At 52.9% G+C, this 26,993-nt stretch overlaps 1 protein-coding gene across 1 annotated transcript in view; it reads left to right on the top strand.

Annotated features, from left to right (window-relative positions):
- LOC123801896 (uncharacterized) overlaps window positions 1-26,443 on the top strand; it is a 156,725-nt gene extending 130,282 nt beyond the window's left edge. The window contains exons 3-6 of the mRNA XM_045812204.2: window positions 58-206; window positions 17,182-17,285; window positions 17,976-18,079; window positions 20,021-26,443. Coding sequence (XP_045668160.1) covers window positions 169-206; window positions 17,182-17,285; window positions 17,976-18,079; window positions 20,021-20,263 — 489 coding nt within the window. The 5' untranslated portion in view covers window positions 58-168 and the 3' untranslated portion in view covers window positions 20,264-26,443. The remainder of the gene's footprint in view (window positions 1-57; window positions 207-17,181; window positions 17,286-17,975; window positions 18,080-20,020) is intronic.
- The last annotated feature ends 550 nt before the right edge of the window (window positions 26,444-26,993 follow it).

Here is a 26,993-nt window from a genome sequence, read left to right as displayed (position 1 = left end):
TCTTCAAGGTGCCTTGGGCTCCAAATTGCATAATTGATATTTACTGTGTTTTCCTAGGTTGTCGGTTGTGATTGTAGCAGAGTCCTGAGCTCCTGTGGAGATTTGCCTCTCTCCAGCCTTGGGCTATCTGCATTCTTGAACAGCTCAGAACCCAGAAGGAAAAGAAGAATGCTGACCTGCTCTGGGGATGGCCTGAATGAAGAGAGGTTGGTGTCTTGCTTACTGTTCCGTTTGATTCCGGAATGAAACCACCAGGGTCCAGAGGAGGAAGGGGCAGGAAGAGTGGGGTTTTGGCGACAAGAAGTGAAATATGTTTGTTTCCTCATGTGCTTTTGTGGAAATGGCAGGAGTTGCTCACCAAGGCTTAGTAAGGTCCTTCTAGCAGCGTCCCACCAAGGTCTGAGGAAGGGGGGCGTGCAGGGAGTCACCAGCCTGTGGAGGTGCAGTGTTGAGACTTTACTGCATAAGAAGAATAGGAAAAAACTGAGTTTATAAGGCACTGGGTGAATTCTGGGAAGTTTTCCTGGAGGAACACAGGCACACAGGTGCAGACGGTGTAAGCATCATCTAAATCTCAATAGTGTTGGAAATGGCAAGTGATAAGACGATGTACTGACATCCGAGGCCTCGTTTTTAATCAGATTCCTGGGGACGTAAAGAAGCAGGCAAGTATGTATGACTTGAACTCAGGAGAAAAGAAGGTCAACAGTAAACAGAATAGAATTGAGCCAGTTGTGACACACACTTATGTGATCGATTGGCTTTTATTATTATTAAACGGACTTTATTTTTCAGAGCAGTTTTAGGGTCTCAGAAAAATTGGGTAGAAAATGCTGAGAGTTCTCATATCCACCGTGTCCCCAGGTGCGCACCATCCACATCCCACGCCAGAGTGGGACACTTGCTACAGTGGACAAATCTACACTGACCCGTCGTTCTCGCCGAGTCCATAGTTTATGTTAGGGTGCGCTCCTGTGTTACGCCTTCTGAGACAGATGGGCGACAGGTGTCTACCATTGTAGTACCCCGTGCAGGCTTCACTGCCCCGAGAAAATGCCTCCGTGCTCCCCCTGCCCATGTGTCTTTGTGAGACACAGTCTTTGAAGCCCCTCCGTCGGGGATCGGTTGATTAAGTCATGATGTGACCATGAACTAGGTGTAGTGAGCAGCTGTTAAAAAGAACGAGTGGCTTTACGAAGTCATGTGGAGCCATCTTAGAGCGATCCTGACTGTCAGAAAGCACTATCAGCCTTAACGACGTGGATGAAGCAGGGAGGGCGTGGAAGAGCGTAGAGTGGGCTAACAGCCCTCTCCCCGGTGAGCCGCCTCTCCTTACTGCGCCCACACTTGCCACGTTCTGTCTCTCCCGCCTCTCCACTGACCTGGGCCTCCCCCTCCTCTCTGCCTTGAATTTCTGTGCCCTGCCAGGCTTCCTCGTTATTCCAGGTTGTAGAGACCTGGAGATGGGGAGAGGCCTGACGTGGCCCTTTGAGACGATGATGAGTAGCTGACACTGTCGGTTAAGTTGGGCACATCTGACCCCATGGATGGGGTCTGAGTCTGAGGTCTTGCCTGGCTGCCTGTGTGACCTTGGCCGGGTTACTTAACCTGGCTGAATCTCAGCGTCCGGATCTGTAAGAGGAGGCTAAAATGCTTCTCTTGAGGTTGTCTTGAGGATTAGCTGTGAGAGCTAGCCTAAGCGAAAGTGCCCTTTGAGGGAAGACCAGGGGAAAGTGTTGACCCTGCGGGAGCAAAGCGAGGAGGGCCCCCTGTTGTCCTCAGGTGCCCAGCCTTCCCTGGGGAAAATCCCCACTGCGCGTCAGAGAGGTTATAATTTGGCTCTTTCCTCTTGTATTCAGTGTACTTCTCTCGGCCGCCCAGGGCTTTCAGCTTAAGCAAATAAATTATCCTGCTCTGCCGGGCGCTGTGTTCTGTAGCCAGCCATATGTTTGAGCTTGATAGAGATTATTATCGGGCGGGTAATATTACCCAGCAAGGGATGACATTTCTTATCGGAGGCCCTGAGGAATCAGAGATAGGAGCCCTTTCTTTTTACCGGCGGCCAGGCCTCCGTGTTCGGGGCCGGCAGGCAGGGCGGGGGCGGGGTGGGCACGTGGCTCTGAGCCGGGCATCCGCTGGCCCCCATCTCTTCCACCGGATGGCCAGCCACGCCCAGCAGCCTGCCTCCTCATTGGAAGTAGGCCGTTGGGAGATTTTTTTGCCTATGGTCGAGGCGGGGCAGGGTGGGGGGTGTGAATGAGGAAGGAAGGAGGGGATGTGAAGGTGCTGGATCAGTTGGGGGTGGGGACAGAGCGCTGGCACGTGTGGGGCCTTCCCTGGACAGACAGCCAGGTGGCCTCCTGCTGCAGAGCCCAGGCCTGGGGCTGCGGCCCCAGGGTTCTGCAGAGGGGAGGCAGCTTAGGCCCAAGTCTGCACCACAGTCTTGGCTGTGGGAGTGGCGAGGTGCTGGGTGACCTCCTTGTCCCCCTCCAGAGGCCCCCCGTCCTCCTCCTGTTCTGTGACGGGGAGGCTGTCCTGTGTGGGTGCAACGGGATGGATGCCACGCGGGTCTCCTGGGCCCTCTGGCTTCTGTTTGGGAGGTAGGGCGGGTGGGCAGGAAGGGAGGACGGTCGGGGTATTGGTTCGCCTCCTCCTGCTGGGTCCCAGATGGATACAGGCCAGGTCTGCAGCGAAGGCCCCGCGTCTGATTCCTGATTCTGGGAAGTACTCACTGTGCCATACTAGACAAATTCTTTACCTCTTGCGCCTGGGTTTCTGTCCATAGCATGGTGTGACACCACCTTTCTTGCCGTCTCTGGCCACTTGTCTTCAGATCTCCGTGATTTCTGTGCCTCTCCTTTGCCCTGATATCTGGAGGAAGGGGCACTGCGGGGATCCCCGAGGGCCCGAGGCCAGAGCTCACTGCAGATGAAGCTCCAGGGTGGGTAGAGGAGGTCAGAGATGACCACATGATTTGGGGATTGCAACCCCTGTTGAGGACACATGTGCAGGGCTCTTCCCCTCCTGATTTTTGGGAAGTCCTGGCCTGTACAGCACTGCTCTGCAGTCATTATCTTGCTACCATCAGAAAGAGAAGGAGAAGTGGTTTCTCCCTCTCCCTGGACCCTTTCCAGCCAGCAGTCCTGCCCCTGCTTCACTTCCTTCCTGTTGGCCCCAAGTCCTGCTTCCTTCCTTCCGTCTCTCCCCTGCCTCTCCAGTCCCGCCCTCTGGTGGGGTGTGCCACGGTTCCCAGCCTCTCACCTCAACTCCCGATGGCCAGGTCCAGATTCTGAAAGCACAGCTCTGCCCTTGTCCCTCTCCGATCAAAGACAGGCAGACCTCCTAGCATCCATTAAAGCCCACCTCAACGTCGCCCCACCCTGCGAGCCCATGCTGGTCACCTCTATGACGACGCCTCTCATGCTGGGTTCATCTCTGTCTTTTGAACTGACAACTCTCTTTCTTTGACTTTTGTACCTAATCCTGTCGTGTCTCTTCCTGAGGGGACCACAGACAGGGCTGTGTTCGTCCCCAGCTCTGCCCACTCCTGGCTCTGTGACGGTGGGCAAGTCACTAAACCAGGCTGATCCTCAGTGTCCTCAACTGTGTCTTGGGCTCTGAGCTCTGACACCAGGGCTCTTCTGAGAAGAGTCTCTCTGGGGCTTGCCCAGTGACAGGTGTTCGTTCAGTGAGTGAGGGGGTCCCCTCTCTCTAACTGGCCGCCCCTCAGATTACCCAAAGCCTGCCTCTGCTCAAATTCATTCCATCATTCGCTTTCCCTCTGGACTCTTCTGCCTGGAAGTCAACTTCCTCCCTTGGAAGGACTCCATCTGAGTGCCTCCTGTCTGGACAGCCGGAAGAGACCTGGTCTCTTTCTGCTGTGTCTGACTTCCCAGCATGATGCAGATTCCTCTAGGGCATCAGCTACAGTGCCTGGTTCTCAGCTTGGCCGTTGATTTGGTGATTAAGCAGTTGACTCCAAGGGAATGGGGGAGAGTCATTTGTTCTTTCACTGAACCACATTTGACTGAATGCACATCTTGTAGGAGGTCTGTGCTTGGCACTGGAGTTGGAAGGAGGCATAAAATGGAGACTGTCCCTATGGAGCCTGTCCTCCAGTGAGAAGGTTTCTCTACCCAGGGTCTGTGCCAGGCATGGACTGCAGACCTGGAGGGATGTGGTCCCTCCCCATAGGTAGCTCAGAACTTGGTGTGGGTTGGGGGGTGTAGGAGGAGTTCCGTGGGGAATGGGATGCCTCCCTTCAGGTGGATGCCCCCATCCCCTCAGATCAGAGCATGGGGTCCCCTCTCGAGATGCCACGAGTGGCCTCGTCAAGGTGGAGAATATCCAATCTGCAGATGCTCCCCACCATGGCTTCCCTTCCCACGGAGGAGGTCAGCTCCGAGGTCAGCAGCACCTTTCATCATGGACCTGGCACAGGCCTTGTGAGGTGAAGTCCTCCAAGAGGGGTGTTCTAGAACGTTCCAACCTGGCTGATCATAATGGTGCCTTGAGTACTCACGACAGCTTGTCCCTGGCCAGGCAGTGGGAGGGAGCCCACCAGCTGACCGTCCTGGCTGACTTGCAGTTTCTCTCCTCGTGAGCCTCCAGCATCTGGGGTTTCAACTGAGTTTATTTCCCGTCCACCACCAACCCTCCTACCCAAATCATCCTCATCTCCCCCATAGCTCATGGCAAGAGCTTCCGGATTCAACTCCCCGGATCCATCCTAGTCACTTTGCAATCCCATCTGCACTCAGCAGCCAGCACAATCTTTACAAAATGTGAATTGAATTGTGTCTGCCCCACCAAACATACCAAGGATTTCCCATTTCTGTTCTTGGGATAAAACGCCAAATCCCCCACTGGGCTCTGCATGAATTGGCCTGGACTTCTCTCCTCACTCACTGTTCTTCAGCCACACTGACCTCTATTGAGTGATATACCCCATTCCTGCTCACCTCAGGGCCTTTGCACATGCTGTGTCTCTGCTTGAAGTGCTCATTCCCTCCATTTTTGCATAGTGAGTGCTTTCGCACCCTTCACCACTCCTGTTGTTTCCTCCTGCTGTTCTTCGCTTTTCCTTCCTTGTGTGACCTATCATGATACATTATTTCTGTTAATCTCACATCTGTCTTCCTTCATGAGACCGCACTCCTGTAAGGGCAAAGACGAGGTCAGTTTCATCTACCATAGTATGAACAATGAAAGCCAGTGTTTTGATCATACTGACCATGTGCCAGGCACAGTTCTAAGTGTGAATTTTATCCGACCACTTAATCCTCATGAGACCCTGTTGAGACATAGATGCTGTCATTGCCTTCATTTTACAGATGAGCAAACTGAGGCACAGAGAGGTTAAGTAATGTGGCCAGTTGCCCCATCCAGTAGATCTTAAAGCCAGAATGTAAAACCACACCATGGCTCCAGGGTCCATGCTCTTAACCCCTCTGGCAGAGCCTGCTGGCACTTCCCCAGAGGGGATGCTCACTGAGTGCTTGGTGCATGAGTCAAAGGGCCACTGTCCCATCTCTCAGGGAGGTCCTCGCTGCAGTTTCTGTATTGGGTCCAGGGCTGGCAGCACGGTCAGGAGTTAGGGACTTGGAATGAGCCCAGCAGACCTGGACTGCGGTCAGGGTCTCCTGTATTCACTAACCGGTGACTGTGGAAAGCCCTTCGCTTCACTGAGCCGGGATGTTCTTAGCTCCGATGGGAGCAGCACTGTTCCCTTTGCATGGCGGTACAGGAGAATCTGGGAGGTGAGTAAGGGCTCATAGCATGTACCCACAAAGTGTCCACTGCCCTTGCCCTCCTGGGGGGCTTCTTATCTCTGGGAAGAGTGCCTCACACCGCCTTTCAGGTGAAAGTAGCTGGGAGGGAGGAGACACCCCCCTCCCCCAGCAGGGGTTGGCCTTGGCTGGGTGACAAGGCTTAGGGACAGGCACAGTTCCTGTAGGACGCAGAGGGTGGTCCCCACACCTCCTCTCATCCTCAGTATGCCCTTGCCGTAAAGTGGAGTGCTCTCTGACTTCAGTTACAGGGGGTGGGCTTCTGGTGCCCCCCACACCCCCCCCCCGTCCTGCCCATGCCACAAGGTTGAAGGGCCCCAAGAGCATTCTGAGTCTCTGGACATGATGGTGCGGACCCGCCACCCTCACCCCATGACCCCAGACACCCAGAATCATCAGTGTGACTTTCTGACCCTTTCCAGGAAATCCATGCCCGGTGCCTTCAAATGAAATCCCTCTGTAATGTTGAGTTCTGAGCATCGCTGTGCTCTTTCCCTCTCTCCTGGTCCCGCCTCCTTCCTGTGTCCTCTCTCCGGGCTTACGAGTAGCCTCACTCCCTGCTTCCCCTCCTTCCACATTCCATGGGTATCGCTTTTTCTCTGCATCTCTCACTGCCGCTAAATTTACCTCATTCTGGCCTTCAGATGCACAGCTTTGAAAGGAACCCACATGCTGGCTTCTTGCAAGCTGGCCCGCCGAGCAGCCGATCTGGCCCTGCCAAGGCAGGAAGAGAAGGACATTTGGTCCTGTGACAGCCACGGACAGCTGGCTCATCCTGGATGCTGGGCTCCCTGTGCACCTCATCCCTGGAAGTGCTTTGGCCCCAGGCCTGGACCCGACAGTGGGGCCTCGCTCATGAGAGCAGCAGCTCAGCCTGGCTGCACTTTCGATGGGCGACCTCTCGCAGTGTCTTCCTCTTACTTCTGGAGATCACCGCAGCCCCCGGAGGCCACCCCTTCCTGCCCCAGAGACTGTGACATTTAGACCCATGGCGTCCTAGTTCCCCCACTTAGTAGGTGTAGGTCCTTGACCCGTGTTTGGAAGCCAGATCGGATTTTGATCCTGGCTCCATCATTGACTGGCAGTGGGATCCTGGATGAGACTCTGTGCCTTGGTTTCCCCATTTGCAAACTGGAATGCTGACAGTAGTGCCTTTCTGTGGTAGACGGAGCTATCAGTCCCAGTTCTTCCCTCCGCCATCATCATCATTAACACAATCACACCGTGGCCATGGCCTCCGGGTGGGCAGGTGCACTCCTCCCCGCCCTGACATCCGTCTCAGCCGCGTGACTTGTTTTGGTCCACAGGGTATTAGCAGCATAACAGGAGTGGAAGACACAAATTGGACGAGGTTGGGCTTCTTTGCTTGTATACCGTTCATGGTGACAACGGGCCTCTGACAGCCTCAGTCTGCAGAGCAGAAGAGACACGGAGCAGATTGCGAATCCCCACCTCGTATGGAGCTGAGCTGGGACATGCCCTCCCGGCCCCAGCCGGCCCCTAGCTGATAGCAGACATGTGAGTGAGGAATCAGTGCTTGTCGTTTGCCCAGAGCTGGGGAGTTTCGTTACACGGCATTCTTGTAGCCATAGCAGATACCAGTAATCACCTCGTAGGGTTATTGTAAGAACTTTCATGAACTGAGTGAGTTGCTTCGTGTATTTGGCTGCCTTTGCTACTGTAACAGATTACCACCGACTCCGTGTCTTCGAGCAACATGCTGTATTGTCTTACAGTTCCGTAGGTGAGGGGTCCAACATGGGTCTCCCTGGGTTAAACTCAAGGAACACAGGGCTGCCTCCTTCTGGCAGCTCCAGGCGAGAAGGGTTTTCCTGCCGCTCCCAGCTTCTAGAAGCCCCTGCCTTCATTCCCTGTCTAATGGCCCCTTCCTCCATCTTCATAGCCAGCAACTGAACACCTGTCTATGCCTTTCTTCCACACTCATGTCTCACTCTGACTGATTCTCTCTTCTGCCTCCCTCTCCCATTTTTGCACGTTTCCGATTATATTGGGCCCACAGAAATAATCCAGGATAATCTTTCTATTTTAACATCGGCACTTTTCATCTGCCCCTTGAATTTACCTTTGCCGTGCAACCTCAGTAGTCACAGATTTCAGGGACTAGGGTGCGGGCGTCTGCAGGGGGTGGTTACTCGGCGAGCCACTGCACGTGGCCTTGTGTGCACCGAGTACTTCATACCCACCAGCATGATTGTCGGCCTTAGCGTTCCCGTTCATGAGATGAGCTGAGAGGTGGTCCCATCTGACATCCACACGGGCTCCTCAGACACGCTTTGTTGTGCTGGACCTGGAGAAATATTCCATCCCTTGGTCCTAGATGGACTGGAGACTGGGTTTAGGAGACAGGAAGGGGGTGAGGTCAGTTTCCTAACTGGCTTTGGAGCAGCCCAGAGGTTCTTCAGGATGATGATAACGTTCCTGATTAATTATCACACAAGTCGCCTGTTGTTCTCACTGCGTGTCAGCCTAGCCCCCCAGCTCGGGACTGGCTGAGTGACCAGGAGGGCTGGGGGAAACCAGGCCAGGGCCAGCCCCTATCTCCACGTGCCCAGCTGGTTCTGTCCTTGCACTTGACGGGTCCTTCTGATCTTGCCACATACAATGGATTGCAGGGAAAAAGAAACTTCCTGGCCTGCCTGATACCAACTTGAGGGAAGTAGCTGGCTTTGGTGGGGACAGGGAAACAAACCCCAATGACAGCGATAACCTCTCTCCAGGTTCTGCGTTAACGGAGGGGCTGCTGGGTGGCTGCGGGACACGTTCAGAGGTGTTGGTCGAGCGTGAGTTCTTATAGAAGGGGAGTTGGAATTCAGTGTATGAGAACAGAGTGGGACTAACCAATAGGAGAGAAGCCCAGGTTTGGGGGTTCCTGTGTTTTGGGCGTTCCATCAGTGACTTACTGGGTGGCCACTGGAAAGCAGATTATGTGCTCAGTCCCACAGTGTCTTTACGGTGGCAAAATGCCGTTCACTGGGCTTCCCCCCATCAAAAGTAGATGCTGTGCAGTGACCTGTGTGATCTGAAGCCACAGAGAGTCATGGAAAGAACTGGTCAGTTCTTTGGACATCACCAAGCTTGCCTGGGGACATGAGGCCCAGAGAGGTGATGTATGATCCATGGTCACACAGCTGTTTGGGAGTAAAGCCAGGTCCCAAAACCAACCACAGTTCGTTCCCTCCTTTTCCACTAGGCATTCCGTGCCGCCATCTTTGTTCCTGTCACCTGTTGATGGAAGCACCTGCCAGTTGCCCTTCTTCTCCAGGCTAATTGCTCGGTGGCTTCAACATGGCCAGTAGCCTCTCGCCACATACTTGAGGCATCCCGCCGTTTCACGTGACAGACCCTGCTGCAGGTCTCCTTTATTTCACTAACCGTGTACTCCATGACTGTAAAGCATGACTGTGGGCCAGGAGCGTGGGGTCCAGGTTTGCAGGACGAAGAGGCACAGAGTAGGGGAAGTGCAGTGTGAGGGTTACTGTCATGTGTCAGCTCGGCTAGGCTATGGTGTCTGCTTCTAAGTACGTGTACACACATGTGCTATGGGTTCGTTTCTCTGGAGAAATCTGATTAGTACCTGCTGTTAGAACCAGACAGATTTCAGTCCAAAGCCAAGAACTGCCACCGCCTGGGGAAGTTCATTGGTTTACTTCACTGGGCTTCAGTGTCTTTGTGGGTGAGATGGAAACAATATTAATACGTGATATGCGAACGAGCAGAGATACAGACTCAACAGGACAATAAATGTAAAGCACTTCCCATGCTGCCTGGCACCTAGCTCAACAAATAATGTGGCTTATTGTAAAATTCATACTTGTCTGCAAGCCACATCAGTACGTGAACCAGTTGTCTGTACCACAAACCACTCCCAACCTTTGTGGCTTAAAACAAGGACCGTTTATCCGTCTCAGTCTTGGAGGGTGGCTGAGCCCTGCCAGGTGGTTCTTGGGTTCCACTTGGAGTCCGTGTGGCTGCATTCCCGGGGGCACTCTGTGAGACTCGCGGCCAGAAGGCTTTCCTCACACAGCTGGGGCCTGGGCTGGGGTGACGGGGGCAGCAGCTGGGGCCTCTCACTTTCTCGGAGATCTCGACATCATCGTCTTCACCCCGTGGTGGCTGGATCCCCCCAGGGCCTCGTGTGGAAGCGGCCCGGCCTCCCAAGGGCAAGGCGCAGAACTCACATGACATCACTCCCTTCCCAGTGTCCTGCTCAGGGGGTCCCAGGTCAGCCCAGATCCAGGGGCAGGAGAAATTGCCCCCAACGCGGAATGGGGGAAACAACACGCCTGTACGGAAATAGGAGGAATTCTCGGCCGGCCTCTCTGGATACAGCCAACCCCAGGGCACAAGTCGCTTTCAGAGTTGATGACTCTCGGCTCCTGGGTTATCTGTTTTCATCTAGTGGTACCAGCAGGGTCTCTGGAGCCAGCCCGTCTTGTTTCAGATCCTGCCTCTGCCGCAGACTGGCTGTGTGACCTTAGGCGAGTTTCTTCCCGTTTCCATGACTCTGGCTCCTCTTCAGGAAAATGGGGACAATATGAGTACTGAAGTAGGGCTTGTGTGAGGCTATGCCTGTGTGTATGTATGCGGGTGTACGTTACATGCACGTGTGTGAATGTGCGTGTATTTGTGCATATGTATGCACACCGAAGTGTGTCTGGCTGTGTTTGTGTATTTACATGTACGTGTTACATATGAATCCACACGTCTGTGTGTGTATGGAATTTAGTATGTTGCTTTTTAAAAAAATTTTTATTTCTTTATATATTTGAGAGAGTGAATGAGAGAGCACAGGGGGAGGAGCAGAGGGACAGGGAGAAACAGACTCCACGTTGAGCGCGGAGCCTGATGCGGGGCTTGACCCCACGACTCTGAGCCGAACTCAAGAGTCAGACGCTTAACCGACTAAGCCCCCCAGGCGCCCCCAGTACATCGCTTCTAAGGCTGTTTCCCTGTGCGTACATGTTTGCAGCCTGCCTTGCCCTGGGCCTGGCTCGTGTTTTCCAGAAAATTTTAAAGTTGGACGTGAGAGTTGGTGCCCAGCTGGAATTTGGACGGAGCCCTTTCCAGGCCCACGCCTGGTGCCTTCACCCCAGCAGCATTTCCCTGGCCTGTCCTTGAGAAGTAGCAGAGTGTCGTGGGTCCTGGTGAAACATGGACCTTCCTGGGCCCCATCCCGGACCTGCTTGACCAGTTGCTCTGCGGTGGTCTGCCTGGGGACCACACTGTGCTGCTTCTGCTGGTGGCGGGTGTCCCGGCTGCCCCCTTCATTCTCTGATTCAGTGGCTTTCCTATGTCCTTCCAGAAAATTCCTGTACCTTCTACTGACACACAGTCAGGATCTCAGAGGGGGACAAAGCACAGGGCTGGTTTCACATTTGGAGTTTCAGTCTAATTTAACTTTCCCACATCAAGAAGGACATGGTCTCCTTGCGTCACCTTTCCCAGGCTGAGCCGAGGTCAGGGTTAGCTCCGGGGGGCCAGACCACCCTGGGCCTCCATCCCTCCCTGTCATAATGAGCTGATTTCCCCCAGGGTACAGCTTCTGGTCAATGTGACCTCGTTGCTTTGTTCCCTGAGTCTTCCCACTGGGGGGGGGGCAGTCGTCATTTATTGAACATCTATACTTTATACATATGTTGCTCTAATTATTACCCTGCAGGAAAGATACTAGTATCCTGAAGCTAGGAGATAATAAACAATTTACAAAAGGAGCCAGCATTTAAACCTTTGTCCACCTAACTGGAAAGCCTTTTCTCTTTCCTATATCAGAGGTGAGATACGTAGGATTTCTTTTCAAGGCCATGGGTCCTACACACTTCCCTTTAACAAATGTCAACAAAATCTTGCAGAGAGAGTGTTTCCAGTGTAAAATGTACAGACTGTCCTTGGGGTTACAAACACTGTGTTCCAGAAAGTCAGGAGCTGCCCTGGCGCTGGCCGAGTTGGAAGGCACAGAAGGGGGGAGGCTGGCCAGGGTGCGGTGACGGGGAGTCACACTGCTCACTGCCTTTCTCTCTGGAGTCTTTCCGTTGTAAACATGTTTTCTTCCCCATCCTTTGGCATCCATCATGATTGAAATTCCAGGTTGTCAACCCTTGTAGAAAGGGGTTCAGATCTTGGCATTAAGTCTCTCCCGTCATGTGTGCAGGGCTTTGCCATTGCAAAGTGCTTCCCGAACCGTAGCTGCTCTGCACAGCGGCCCGGAGAGCACGTCGGCTTTGTGGATGAGAAAGACAAAGGCCGAGGGCCTCCCGTTGAGCCTGGACACCAGGCTGCTCCCAGCTCCCAGGAATCCTCTGTCCCGTAGACCGTTAGCCGAGCGCATGTGACGTCATTGAGGCTGCCTTCACGTTCTGGGACAAGGTCTCTCCCCTCCCCATGATCTGGTGGTCCCTCTGCAGATATGGTGGAATATCTGCCCCCTGAGTGCACTGATGTGTTCACCTGACCAGCCTCCCCTCGAACCCGGGAGTTCCGTCTGCCTCGTCGAACTCCGTCTTCAGCGCCCGCCCCAGTCCCTGGCGTGTGGCGGACTTTTCCCACGGAGGCGCTGGATGAATGAATACATAGCACTTCGCTTTACCGGTCACGCAGCATTGGAGTTTGGAACTCCTGTCCGGCCACCAGCTGTCCTTCATTTCTTCTCACAAAGCACCGAATATCTATTCCGGCAACATCGTCAAATCCAAACACACAAGAGGGCGAAGCTAAAAACACTTCTGTTATCCTTCCGAGGTGACTAATTAAAAGGACCACGGTCTGTGTGTATGCATCCTAGTGATAGTATGGATGCACCCGTTAGCGTGCACAGAGCTGTTTTACTGAATCCACGACAGCTAGCCTTCCCCTCGGCAGGCGCACATCTGCTCCCTCCCCGTCCGACTGCTTGGACACGCAGCTTCGCCATTGTTCAGGCGAGTGGAAAAGGCCCTCCAGTTTTTCCTCAGTGTCTGGGGCACTTATGAATTCAACACTTGTTCTATTACAAACAGTGCTTCCGTGAATATTCTCATGGTTAGATCTTCGTGACTGTATTTTCCTATTTTATGAGGCTATATTCTCATAAAATAGGATAGGCTGTTTCGCTTGCTGCAGGCCTTTCGGGAAGTGTGGACCGTTTCCCCCTCCAGCACCGCATCTGACACTGTCACGTCTCTGAGCCCTCCGCCACAGGGAGCCGGGGTGGACGTGCCTTTTCTAGCCTCTTCTCTTTGGCACTTGGCACGGCACCAGACACATGGCCATTCTTCCCAACCTGCGTGTCCCTGCACCGAGGACCTCCCTCACTGCGGGCTGTGTAATACCCTGTTCCTCCTTCCAGCCCTTGCTTTCTGTAACAAATGTCTCAAATTAATTAAATCATGATTTGTGGTGTTTGGAGCGGAGCCGGAGTGGGTCTGGTTCCCTGTTGTGTCCTGGCAGCCGGCACGGTAGTTCATAACGGTCAGAAGCGAGAGCTCAGGACAGAAAGACCTGGATTTACGACAGCTCTGTCCCTTTGCTGACCTAGGTCTTTGCTTTCTCGTCTGTGTGGTCACATTCCCTGCCTCACACAATCAAGGTGAGGTTTAAATGAGATGTGGTCCGCGGAGGGCACAGCACACGGTGTAACACACGACAGAGGCTCGGCTCTTGTCGCCTGGGCCGTGTTCGTGGGTGGTGAGTGCTTACCATGTGCCAGACTCCGTTCTGGGAGCTTGACGTCAGGGCAGGCGGTGGCAAACTGCAGCTCACGGGCCACATCTGGCCCGCCATCTTTTTTTGTATAGCCCATGAGCTACAAATGGCTTTTCCATTTCTAAACGGTTGACAAAAATAATCAAAAAAGTATCATATTTTCTGACACATAACAATTGTATGAAGTCGGATTTCATTGTCCATAAATAAAGTTTTCTTGGAACACAGCACGCCCTTTCTTTCGGTGTTGTCTGGGGTGGCTTTGGTGCTCTGATCGTGAAGACGAGGAGCTGGGGCAGAGATGGTGTAAATATTCCCGGTCTGGCCTCTCGGTTTGCCGAGCCTCATATGAACCCCACTAATCCTGCATAGGGCAGGCTCTTACTGCCGCCATCTTCACTGTCCACATGGGGACATGAGGTTAAGAAAGTGCCTGAAGTCATTCATAGCTTGTAGGTGGTAGAGTGGGGTTTTGGTTCTTGGAGCTGAGGCTCCTGATGGTTCCACCATAGGGCAAGTTCTTGGTCTTTGCAGGTGAGGGACACGAGGCAGGAAGAGGCGAAGGCATGCTTTCGTTGAGTGGTACAGTCAGGATTGAGAACCAGCCCGATTGGACCTCACAGTTCTTGACCTTTCTCTCACAATGAGCTCATACCCTCCCCACCCACCACCGTCTCCTGGTGTCACCTGCTAAACACCATGACCAAACGTACAGGGGCATTCAAGATGTCCTTAAAAATGTAGTCCCTTGAGAGCAGGGAGATAATACGACAAGACTAGATATGGTTATGTGCTTTCTACTAAATACAGACTTAGTAAATGTTGGTGGAGTGAGTGAGTGAATCTGATGAACAGCTCCTGGACTCCAGAATTTAGACTCTGGAGACAGGACAGGGACCCCCGGGAAATCTGAGGGAAGGAAAGCTGCCGTCTTTCCCAAGTATCACAACTGGCTCCACTTGGGTCGATTCTGAATGGTTTCTTTCAACAGCTTTGCCGAGATATAATTCACATATCATACAATTTACCAATCTTAGAACACTTTGACCACCTCAGAAAGAAAATTTGTCCCTATCAGCTATCACCTCCCTCTCCTCCTTCCCCCTGCCCCTCCCGTCCTGAGCAACCTAGAATTTCTGTCCCAGTGGATTTGCCTTTTCTGACGTTTCACGCAAATGGAATCGTACAATACGTGGTCTTCTGTGACTGGCTTCTTTCACTTGGCATGACGTTTTCAAGGTTCATCCACGTTGTAGCGTGGGTCCGTGCTTCATTCCTTTCTGTGCCTTAGTAATGTTCCACTGTGTGGATAGACTGCATTTCATTTGTTCTTTCATCGGTGGATGGACATTGGGTTGTTTCTAGTTTTGGGTTATTGTGAATAATGAATGCTTCTCTGAAGACTCCTGTACAGGGTTTTGAGTGGATGTGTGTTTGTACTTCCTTGAGTATATATACCTAGGAGTGGAACGGCTGGTTCACGTGGTCTCTCTCTCCATAACCTTTTGAGGAACTGCCAGACTGTTCTCCAAAGTGCCTGAGCTGGTTTTCATGCCCACTAGGAACTGCGTGTTCTTGCTCATTATTCATGCCTGTCTTTACAAATCACAAGATTCCATTTATATGAACTTTTGGAACACAAAATTAATGAATGGTGCTAGAAATCAGGACAGCGGTTTCCTCTGGGAGGAGGGCAGTGATGATTGGAAAAGGTACAGGGAACTTTCTGGGTGAGGGAAATGTGTTGTGTCTTTGGTATATGCATTAGTCAAAACTCATCAAAACTGTTCATTAAAGATCTGGACATTTCACTGTGTTAATTAAGCCTGAATTTTAAAAAATAAAAAAACAACATACAAATGAAAAAAAAAGCTTAGGCGGAGGGAGAAAAAAGAAAGGAATATAAGTTGAATTTTAAAAAATAAAAAACAACATACAATTGAAAAAAAAAAGCTTAAGCAGAGAGAGAAAAAAGAAAAGAATATAAGTTATCTCCAGGCGTGACTTATCTCACCCACCTTTCCCTGGACGGAGAGCCCGTACCTGGCAGGCAAGGCCAAGTGTTAGAGGCTTTTAATTGATGTGATTAACTGTGTCTCAATAGGGAGCCTCGTTAACACCAAAAGGGAGGAAAGGAGGTTATTTTTCACTCACCTAACTAGGGGAAGGCTGGAAGGGAGTCCTGGGGGGCGCTTGGGGGGCCGGTCCGTGCAGTGGGGGATGGGCGATGGGAGGGCCTATGCCAGGCCCTTCCGAATAGTAGAGCTGCATTTCCCTTGCCATTAAGATACTTTTTTGGGTGGGGGAGGGCATCGTTTTCTCAGTTGTTGCAAAACCTATTCTTCATTTTCATCTATGGAGAGGAGAAAACCAACCTGAATTTTTTGGGGGTGGAGTGGGGTATGTTTTTCAAAACTGCATCATCTACCAGAACACAGATCTGTTTAGATAGAATACTCTTTAACCCTTTCTTAAATGCACTAGTAGCTGATGAACAGACAATAACAGGAAACACAAAAAAGAAGTGACAGGTTTTACCTCCCCCTTAAACTCTGCAGAGAAATTTATGGACGGACATAAGCACACAGAAGATCAGGATTGGACAGACATCGTTCATTCCCCATGTTAAAAATCAGCAGTATGAAATTTTTTATAAAATTGTATCATTTTATTTGTAGGCTAGAATATATATATATATATATATATATATTTGGCTAGAATAAAAGCCTAGAAATATAAGCACCATTATTTTTTGGAGAATGTGATTATAATGTGATTTTTTTCTATTACTTATCTGTGATTTATTTTTTCCAACGACCGTTTATTGCTTGTGGACTCAGTTGTTTGTAAGGAGTTATTTTGGTTCTCTCACTGGTGGGAGAGGTCAGTTTCCAGAGGCTCGCCTCTCTGCCCTCCTTGCCTCCAGGTTCTGAAGTCTGAGGTAGTGCTGCGTAAGTGTCCAGCACGAACTTCAGGGTCCGCCAGGTCAGAGTTCCGTCTTGTAGGATCCCAGGCAGGTCTCTCTGTGTGCTGGTTTCCTCATCAGGAGAATGGAACTGGTGATGCTCCCCCTGGAGGGCTGTGAAACATACGAGGGAAACCCCAGCGTAGTACTTGGCCTTCGCAGGGGCTCACTGGTCTTCCAGCCCCCGCTCAGCGTGATGCCTTCCTGGTACCCTGGAAACCAGCCCTCGAGGGGTCCGAGTGCCTCCTGATTGCCGAGCTCCAGCCCTCACATCATTGCAGAAGCTTATAAACACCTGCACACCGTGTGTGGGGTGTGTGTGTGTGTGTGTGTGTGTGTGTGTGTGGTGTGCGTGTGTGTGTGTGCGCATGCCCACACGTGCAGGTGAATCAGCGGTACTTCTGTACGTGTGTGTATGTGGTGTGCGTATGTGTGGTACAGTGTGTGTGTGTGGTGTGTGTGTGTGTGGTATGTGTGTGTATGTGTGCATGTGGTGTGCATGTGGCATGTGTGGTGTGGCGTGTGCATGTGATGTGTGTGTGTGTGTGTGTGTGCATGTGCAGGCCCGTCAGCAGCACGTCTGCATGTAGCGCGATATTAAACGGAACCTGCGTCCCTGCGGACGAACCGGGACAGCTCGCTCCGGGGACTAGGATCTGTCACAAACGGGGGGTCGCACTAGTTGAGCAAACCTCTGGGTGAGCACGCTGCTTCCGTCCTTCCCTGCAGCGCGATTCCTGGTGGTGGCGGCCTCGGCCTGAAGCAGCCTGGCCCTACGCTGGAAACGTTGTCTTCCCGCGGCTCGGGAGCGGGAACGCAGCCCCTGGCTGAGTGTGAGTATCATTTTTCCAGGGCGGGGGGAAGGGTTCAGCAGAGGGTGAGTCAGGGTTTTGCAAATTTATGTTTACGCTGATGGAACACGCAGGGCACACATGGGCAGAAGCGATTTGCACTCATGCAAAACAGGAGCCACGTGCTGTCATCTGTGTCCCCTCCCCTTCCTTGGTCACCTCTGCAACCCCCCCTCTGGCTCCAGAATGCCTGCCCCAGCCCCTATTCTCGGCTTCTTTTTCTGGCAGTGGTTTTCAGACTTCAGTTTGCAAATGACCACCTGGGAAAGTTGGTTAAATGCAGATCCCTGGGCTTCCCCCACCAGCTTTTCGAATTCAGCAGCTCTGGGGTGGGGCCTGGGAAATGGCATTTTCACCGGACAGCTTAGGTCCGTTGGACCAGGAAGGCGCTACGTATTAGTTTCAAAATATGAAGCCAGGGCTGCAAAATGGAAATTGCGATGCATATTTATATAACTTTATATAAGCTCCACTTCCGCAGTTACGTGGGAATTCTTTTTAATGGAGGAGCCAGGTGGGGTTACCATCTTGAGAGCTGTCTGCGGGGCCTGCAAAAGCCTTGGAGAAGCTCCAGCCCCGTGAGCCGGGCTCTGAGGCGTGAAGCCGAGATGATGCCGTGTTCCTAGCATTTTCCATCCAGAAGGACCCTTAGAAATCTTCTTCGGTGTGCAGGTTTGACTGTCAGAGAAACCGAGGCCAGAGGGAGAAGGACTCGCCCTCGGCCACGCAAGCATGTTCCAGAAGAGGCCACGTTAGAGCACAGCATTTACGGCTCGGTGTGTGTGCGCCAGGGTGCAGGGGCGCGTGACCTCGCTGCCCATGTCTCTGTGTCTCTCTGTCACTCTGACTTTTCTCCCCTTTGGTCCCTGTGTCCTCAAGCCACCCTGAGGCCCATCCTGGGGCCCTGAATGGGGGGCAGGGGGGCGGGCCACAGGGGACTCCATGTGGAAACTGCTCACTGACAGGCATCCCACGTGACGTGGCCAGGCTTTAGCATCATCCCCTGCAGAGAAAGAAGGGCTGAGTCCCCCGCTGGACCCTGAGGCCAAGGAGGCGGCCAGGCCTCTCTGCGCACGTGTCGCACTGGGTGCTGGGCAGCGAGGGTAGCAACAAATAAAGCTGACACCCCCTGCCCTCAGGGAACTTTGTGTCTCTGCTCCCCGATTCCTATCTGCTGAGCGCCCTCCCGTGAGCCTGACCCTCCGGCCAACGCTAACCTGAAGCAGACCTTCCAGTCGGGGAGACGGGCTAGAAGCAGGATGACCCATCCACACAGTTAGGGCCTTTCAGAGAGTTCCAAGGGCTGGGAAGGAAGCAAAACAAGATGAGGGGAAGGCGAGCGGCTGGGTGCAGGGCAGGCCCTGTGCTGGGGTGGCCCTGACTCCGCGTGGCCTTTCTCCCTGCACACCCACTGTCTTGGCAGCCCCCCTGACCTAGGAGGCCAGTGCACTATTGAGAAGTAGATGGTCTCTGGGTTGAGGGGCCTGTGGCCTGTGTGAGCTCCAATGCCCTTGTCATAAGATGGCCACGTTAACTTCATGTCATCGCTGGCGTTTCCGGGCCCCAATTCTATACTAGGAACGCTGCGAGGGCTTCCGGGCGTCTTCTCCCTTAGTTGTCGCAGCGCTGCGATGAAGTTGGGGTGCCGTTGGGATCCCGGCGGTGTCTGGGCAAGGAACGTGAGGTACAGGAAGGTGTAACTTGCTCATGATCCCATAGCCCAGGAATGTGGAGCCAGAGTGCACGCCCGGGCCATCCGCCTCGAGAAGCCTCCTGCTTACCGCTGTGCCTTAAGGCCCCACGCCCGGCCACCTTCCTCTGCTGTCATTGTGGGCTGGGACAGCATGTGCTGTGGAGTCAGGCCCCCCCTTCCCGTCTGGGCGCCTCAACCCCTTTAGCCCTAAATTGCTGATCGGTATAATGGGAATGGGGAGACCTGGCACCTCACAGGACCGATAAAAGGGCTAAAAGAAACGGTCATATTTGAAGATGTTGGGCACTCAGTAAATGTATTTTCAGTTCTTGCCGGTTGAATGTGAGTGAGCAAGAAATTACACGTGCCCTGGAAAGTAACACACCTGGGCCATTCCTTTTTCCAGACTCTCTGTCTCCTGCACGTTAGGGTTGCACTTGTTTGCCTGCGGTGACTAGTTCTGGCCGACGAGGACCGAGCAGAGGTGACGTGCAATTTCTGGCCTTCTGGAAATGCGCGCGAGCGCCCGTCCAGAGGTCCCTCCCTCTTCTGCCCCGGTGCCCTGCCGTGCCCCGCACAGGCCCGGTCGGGTCGGAGCTAGCCCTCTGCTTGGCCCACGTTAGACACAGAGCCTGAAGGAGCCATTAACTTCGGCTGCTTTAAGCCCCTGGACGTCGAGGCTACGTGTTAGTGTAGTTTTAGCCTTGCTGCTCCTCATTGATGTGGCCTGCGGGGCAGAGACCGGAGTCACAGCCTGGATTGACCGGGAGGGTCACGCTGGCAGGTGGGACATGGACGCCCTGGGAGCACACGCCTCCCCACTGACGGGGCTCTTCCTGCAGGCCGTCCTGACGGCGGCCCCCGCACTGATGTCCTCACAAGCTTCTCGCATCGACCGCACAGCTTTACCCAGCTCTACGTTCTGTTTCCCAGCACAGACTCCCCTACCTGGCTTTCCGGGTCCTCAAACTTCGGGCCCTAACTCACCCTCCCTGGATTTCCAGATGTTTTCTTTCTGTTCTAGGTGCAAGGAGCTCCTCCCTGGCCGCTGAGTGTGCCGCCCACCTTCCCCGCTCCTGGCCTGGATCATAGGCCGCCGCCTCCTCCTTCTGCCCCCCGACCCCCCCATGCTGCGGTCTTCCTGAGCACTTCCTTTGCAGCCCGCAGGGACCTGCCCCGTGACCCCAGACCACCCAGTGCCCACACACGATCAATCTTTGATTGTCTGGCTTTGTTATCTTTGCCTTCATTCCTCCCTGGTATCTGACATTCCTCGTGTTGGCGTCCTGACTCCCTAACTCGCCTCTACGGTCGAGGAGTGGCCTTGGTGTTGCAATCCCTCGGCCGGGCGTCGAGGCGATAACAGACATTGGAGAAATAAGCGGTCCAAGCACTGGCTGGCGCGCCAGTGCGGGGCTGGGGAGTGGAAGGGGGAAACCAGCGCAGAGTCACTGAGGACCGCTCCCTCGCTTCCACAGTCCGGTCCACGCGCTGCTCCCCCTCCCAGGCCGGACTGGCTGTCCACAGCGAGCGCGATCCAGGTGCACGTCCGGTCCCCGAAGCATTGCGCTTCGAATGCAGAGCGCCGTCGGAGCAGTGCAGCTCTGGGCAAGTCAGAGAAGCTCAGGCTGTCCAGGCGGGTGAGCCAGGCCGCACGTCCGCTTTGGGAGCTGTGCTTCCCAGGTGAAGCGAGGTTGCAGCCCATCTGGAAGAAAGCGTGCCAGAAACGAGCCCGGTGGGCAGACGCCTGCTCTGGGCAGAAAGCCCTGGGGGCTGGAGACACTCCCGGGGGTGAGCCGGAGCACCAGAGAGGGGTAAAAAAAAAGAAAACCCTAAAATGCCCAAATCCAGAGCCATTGTCCACCAACGACAAGTCTTGTTCCTGCACGTTTCCAGCTCCGTTCATGTGGCGCGTGCCTGCGTCCCGTAGAGACACCTGCTCGGTGCATGGAGCACTTTTTAACTGCAGTTTTTCATGCAAGCATTCTCTTTGGTTATTCCCTTGCTTCGTCTTCTCTCCCGGAGGCCTGAGGCTGCCCCTGCCCCCCGCCCCCACTGTCCCATTGCCCCCTCCACTCCTCAGGCTGGCCTGTGTGAAGGAGATCACTTTGCATGCAGAAGCCCTCTGTGAGCTCGTGAACAGACGGATCTCACTGGAAGGTAGAGCATCAGTGACCTCGGGGGACAGTCCACCTTCCCTGAGGCTCCAAGTGTATCTGTGGCCTCCCACTCCCTGCCTGTTACCAGACGATAGAATGACGGGGTGGGGAGTTTATTCGAAGAACTGGCCCATGCCTCTGTCACAGGTGGCAGCATAAATGGGTCTTTTGGAAAAAACTATCTGTCAGGATAGATATCAAAGCATCATGTTGGGGCGCCTGGGTGGCACAGCAGTTAGGCGTCTGCCTTTGGCTCAGGGCGTGATCCCGGCGTTATGGGATCGAGCCCCACATCAGGCTCCTCCGCTATGAGCCTGCTTCTTCCTCTCCCACTCCCCCTGCTTGTGTTCCCTCTCTCGCTGGCTGTCTCTATCTCTGTCGGATAAATAAAAATAAAATCTTAAAAAAAAAAAAAATCACGTTGACCTCGTATCCCTGTTCAGGGAACGTATTTCAGAGACACGCTCCAGGAGGGAAGGCACTGGTTTGCAGGGAGGCGGTTCTCTGTCGCTGGGCACAGGTAGGAGCAAAACTGGAAACAAAGTGGCGTCCAGGGATATGTGGTACTCGGGCGCCACTGACTCTTCCCCAGGCATCTGAGGGATGGGGAGGAAATGTTCACTTTGAGGAGAGCGGTGACAGTCCATGGTGTGACAGTCACCTATAGCAATGGGTCCTTCCTGGATTACGGAAGTTACAGAAAGAGAGCGGCTCTTTGTTGGAAAAATGAAGATTTGCCTATACTTGGTGGTGTAACAGGCAAGTTATCACACTTTCTTCCTCTCGTCTCTTCTCTTTTTGGTAACCTAGCTTATCTAGTTAAAAATGGATTCACTGCCACGACAGGAAAGAAAAAGAAATACCTGTGTGGATTTGTAGGGCCCCGGGTGTCTAGGAGTGAGCACGTAAAGACAGCCTGAAATGCCCCCTCCCTCAGGCTTGTGCCCAGGACAGCACGGACGCCCTGCGGTGAGTGGCGGGCACTGCTCCCAGGTCTGAAGTCCCCGTGTGCCGCACCCAGTGAGGGCGAGGTGCGCTGCTGAGCGCCCGGCACAGTGCCTGGTACAAGCCTGAGCTCCCTGGAGGATATGCTCCCTTCCTCCCAAGTGTGCCCAACAGTGTTGCTTGTCATTGTGCGTTTAGTCCTGCCCTCCTCATGTCTCATCGCAACCTCGTCCTAAAGGTACCAGCTGGGTAATGTCATAGCCCCCATTTTACAGACGAGAAAGCTGAGTCCTCGGTTGCCATCCAGTTGCTGCATTCCAAACTGGGGCTCTGCACACATCTCCTCTGTAGGGCCAGCCTCTTTTTGTATCTGCTTTTGCAGTGGGAAAACTGAGGCTGTAAGTTACCTGCCAGAGGGCCCACAGCCAGTAAGAATCAATCATGGGAACGTGGATAGCTGGGTTTTTCTAACTCCAAATCTGGTTGCATTTTTCCTTTTGAATTGTTATGAACGCCTCCTCTGTCCAGGCACGTTATCTCTGGCCTCTGCAAGACCCCTGTCTTTCTTCTTGTTGTGTTCTGCCCATTCTGTTCCCTTCGCTCCTCATCGGCATCCACTCCGGGGCGTTTGCCGTGTGCCGCACAGGGGGACCCACTCTAGGGCCATGATTGGGTATCTTTTAATTTAGACAAGTGGGGTTCTGTTAGAGATCTCCTCCTCGTTCTGTACACATAGCTCGTCCAAGGGCTGCATCTGGCCTTCCCTTGCCGTCGGGCCTGCCCTGTTCCCTCCTCTTGCCTCTGGAGATGGACGCTAGGGAAGCCCAGCCAAGCTCTGTGATGACAGCTCGCACCTGTGCCCACGGGGACTGTGGGAGAGTTTCTCTGGTACGGACTCTGGGCGGGGATGGATGGATGAGTCACTGGGTATGCTCATATTTAATTTCACAAGTACTGCCAGATTATTTTCCAGAATGACTGTACCAGTGTGCACATCTACAGTGGTGCAGTGTGCCGGGGTTTCTGTTTCCCCATATCCTCCCCAGCACCTGCTGTTATCAGATGTCTCAGAACATCTGCATTTGATAGCCCGAGCGCGTCAGCACATCGGATTAGCATCTCTGGGATGCTCTTCAGTGCTGCAGACTTCACCTTATCACAGCATTTCACGCGGGAAGAACGTCCACAGGGAAAAGGGGTTCCTCTTACTGCCACTCTCTTATCTTCGCTTCGGGAACAAAATTTCCCCAGAAATCCCCGGTAGACTTCCCCTTCTGTCTCACTGGCCCGATGGGGCTGGGAGTCCTCCCTAGGCCCGTCCCTGATGGAGACAACAGGATCGCCACGGCCTCCGTGTGCCTCTTCCAAGTACGTGAACAGAACTGGGAATAGCTGAATAAGGAGGAAGAAAGCAGCGGCTGACTGGTCGTTCAGCCCCCAGTGGACTCTTCTTCCACACCAGATCTTGAATTGTGCCAGGGTTTTGAGTCCTGCTGCCTCTTCTGGACAAAGACTCATTCCCCCAACTCTGTGCAGCTAGCCAGTTGCAGAGACTTCCTAAAGCCGTGAGTCAGCCAGCACATGGCCATTGCTTTGGGGATTCGATCCGTCCAACTCACTTTGGAATGTGCTGTTCTTCTTGCCAAGTGGACGTCAGACCTGTTCCCGTCCTAGCTGCCCCAACTTAGGTTTCTGTGTGCGCTCCCCTTGGAAGAGGTCGGTACAGAGATTGCAGGGCAGACACCAAAGGTCCTGCCTACGCCGTGCTTCCGAGGCCACACGCCGGCTGAAGGCAGGTGGGGGGAACACCTGGCAGGGAACAGGACCACTGTAGGCAGCAGCTTCTCATCAGCCACGTGCGCACTGTACTAACCCTTGTGTTTCTGCCTCACCAAAGAAATTAATATCTGAATGATACCTAATAGTTATAATTTACTGAGTGCTCACTCTGGGTCAGATGACCCGGTAAGCATTTTAATCGTGTGACCTCACAGAGCCCTCCTGACAGCCCCGTGAGAGCATTTCTGTAAGGTGAAAGCCCAGGCTCCACAGGCCATCTGTAGAATGCCGGTTGACATTTGTCAGCTGTGTGACCTTCAGCAAGTTACTTTACCTCTCTGTGCCTCAGCTTTCTCGTTCGTACGCAGAGAATAGTAATCGTATGTTATGAGTCCTGGATGAGTTAGGAAATACAAAGTGCTTACTTAGAATAACCCTGGCAGGTGGACACGTAGAGCTCACATTTGATAAACATTAGCTGGTGCTGTTGCCATTTCTAAAAATGAAGAAACCAGAGCATCAGAGAGATCAGCTTTCCAAATGTCAGAGAGTGATGAGTAGCAAGGACAGAGGGTTTGTTTTTTTTTAAGGACACAGTTTGACCGAGGAGTTTCTGACTTGACAGCTGGCCTTTTATCGGTCCAATGATACGTCATCAGTAGTAGCTCCATGGCTCATCGGAACATTGCCATTACTCTCCTTATCAGTAGAATAAATTTCCACCCGAAGACCCAGGGATGCTTTTTGTAAAGAAACAGTCACCAAAAGAAAAAAGAAAAAGAAAAAAGAAAGAAAGAAAAGAAACCGTGTCTAATCACCAACCTTAAAGATAGAGTGTAATGCTTCCAGCAGTGGGTGGATGGGCGGGTCATTGCTGGAAGGTGGCTGGGGAGACAGGGGTACAGGGACATGAGAGAAGCTGGTGCCCTGGGACAGCAAAGGGACAACGTTGAGTTCCTGGTTCTACCGCAAAACCTTGCTGGGCCTCAGTCTCCCCATCTTTAAATCCGGTTTCTATTCTCTCTCCTCCCAGGAAGGGTTTAGGAAGTGCTTTATAAACGGAGCGTAATCAGTGCTGCTTCTTCCAGAATTAGGATTTGACACCTCCTGTTTTCATCTCATATCTCCATTCTCAACATACACACATTCACAGGAAATGTAAGCATAGTATCCTCCAACTCCATTTAGTCATGGGAAGTCTCTGGAAACCAGGGCTTGAAAATCTTCTCGAAGACATTTGTCCTTGTCTAATTAAGCCAAAGGAACTGGAGTTGGGAGCCGCTAGGATTTGGGGAGGGTGGGGTGGCTCTAGTGTCAGTTGGTTTGGGGAAGCAAATGAACAAGGTGGCTCTCGCCACCCAGGACGTGCCCTTGCCAGATTTCTCCACGCGAGCATTTTCATCCATAGGTGTGCTGGGTGTGAGGGACCAAGCTACTCAGTCTGAACAAAGGATCACAGGCTCAGCAGTGTGGCTTTAAGCAGAAAAGACGGCTTCGTGGCCTGAATATCCCAGGAGGAGTTTGAAACCTAACCCTGAATGTATAACAGGAGACTCAACTGTCTTTTATTTTATTATGATTTTTTAAAATTCAACGTTCCTCCCTCTCTTTCCTTCTTCCTTCTCTTCTTTCTTCTCTTCTTCCTCAATTTCCAGTTCCCCAGCCCATAGGTCTCCCCTCCCGGAACCAGTCGATGTCAAGAGTCCCATCTGTGATTTTAGATGGTCTGCACATTGATGGCAAAATCCCCGTGTGTGAATACCATTTCTTTCTCTGCGGGTCAGGTCGTTGTGTCTTAGAGCACATGAGCACTGTGATTTAGGCCACAATCAGGGAAAAGAGGGCAGTCTGCCGTCCGTCCCATTTCTCCTGAGTTTCTAACACCATTCCCACTTGCCACCTATTAGCTGCTGCCGTTGTCCTCTCTGTGCTCGGGGCCTATTCCTGGGCACACGTGGTGACATGGGGACATCTGTGACGACATGACTGTGGATCCCAGGGTGGTCCGTCCCCACTGGTGGAGAATCCCTCGGTTTCAGGAGGTCCTGGGCTCTGCCTTGATTTCCTTCTCTGCAGGCAGGAAGCAGGAAGACTGGAAGACAATTTGGGATGGTCTCCAGAAATGTGCCTGCCACAGGTGGCCCTCTGGGGACCCTGCTTCTCCCCCAGGGGCAGCTTTTAGACCACGTTCTGTTGACTCGGTCACCTGGTGCAGAACCACGCACCTGAAAGATGGCCAAAGCCGTTGTTCCTCAAATTTGATCTCCAGGGAGCCCTTGTTAAATGCTGATTCTCACTCAGTGAATCTGTGTGGGGCTGACATCCTGCACTAATCATGGTGGGCTCCCAGGTGCTGCTGATGCCGCTGGCCCACACACTGACCCGTTTGGAATAGCAAGGAAGCACCGCATCCTCCTTCCAGCCCTATTCACACCCCATGCAGTACCAGATACTGTCTAGAGCCCTACACTGCATGGATTCCGGCTCTGTCACTGGGTAGCTGTTAATTGTGACATTATCACCTTTCCTCTTCCTGACTGTCCAGAGGGTGTGTATTTTTTTTTTTTTTTAGGTGAGAGAACTGCTCAGAGATGTTAAGTAACTCAGCAGCCGTCACACAGCTGAGGGACACACAGGAATGTCCCAAGTGGCGAAGGTCATTTTCCATCACTGCCATCCTCCACGAGCCTGTGTCTGGAATGGGACACGTCTTGTGCTGATGAGCAGGTTGGATGGCGAGTGTCATTTTCTCTTCTCTCCCTGTCTTTATCTTGGAGATTTTCATCCTGGCTTCTTATTTTCAGGAGACTGGAAAACACTTGACAGAGGTAATATGGACCCAGAGAGAACTGAATCCTTGTGCCCAGTGACTAGAAGATGCGTGAACCTGGAAAAAGGAGCCTAGAAGATCGCCATGTTTCCCCCACATAGGAGAACACTCACCCCTTCCCGCCCCTCGCCCGTAACACATGAAACATTTAGCAGTGATCGATCACTACTGAGGTATCTTCATTTAATGTGGTTTTGACGGAACAGTTGGTCTGGAAATTTTATTTTCAATTAAACTTCCTTGTTGAACTGCTTTGGTTGTGAAAGGATTCCATTAGGATGGGT

This window comes from Ursus americanus, chromosome 9 (assembly GCF_024610735.1).
Source record: "Ursus americanus isolate L20-20 chromosome 9, mUrsAme1.1.p, whole genome shotgun sequence".
Classification (NCBI taxonomy): domain Eukaryota; kingdom Metazoa; phylum Chordata; class Mammalia; order Carnivora; family Ursidae; genus Ursus; species Ursus americanus.
Note: the sequence above shows the minus strand (reverse complement) of the source record. Positions and strands in the feature narration are given on the sequence as shown.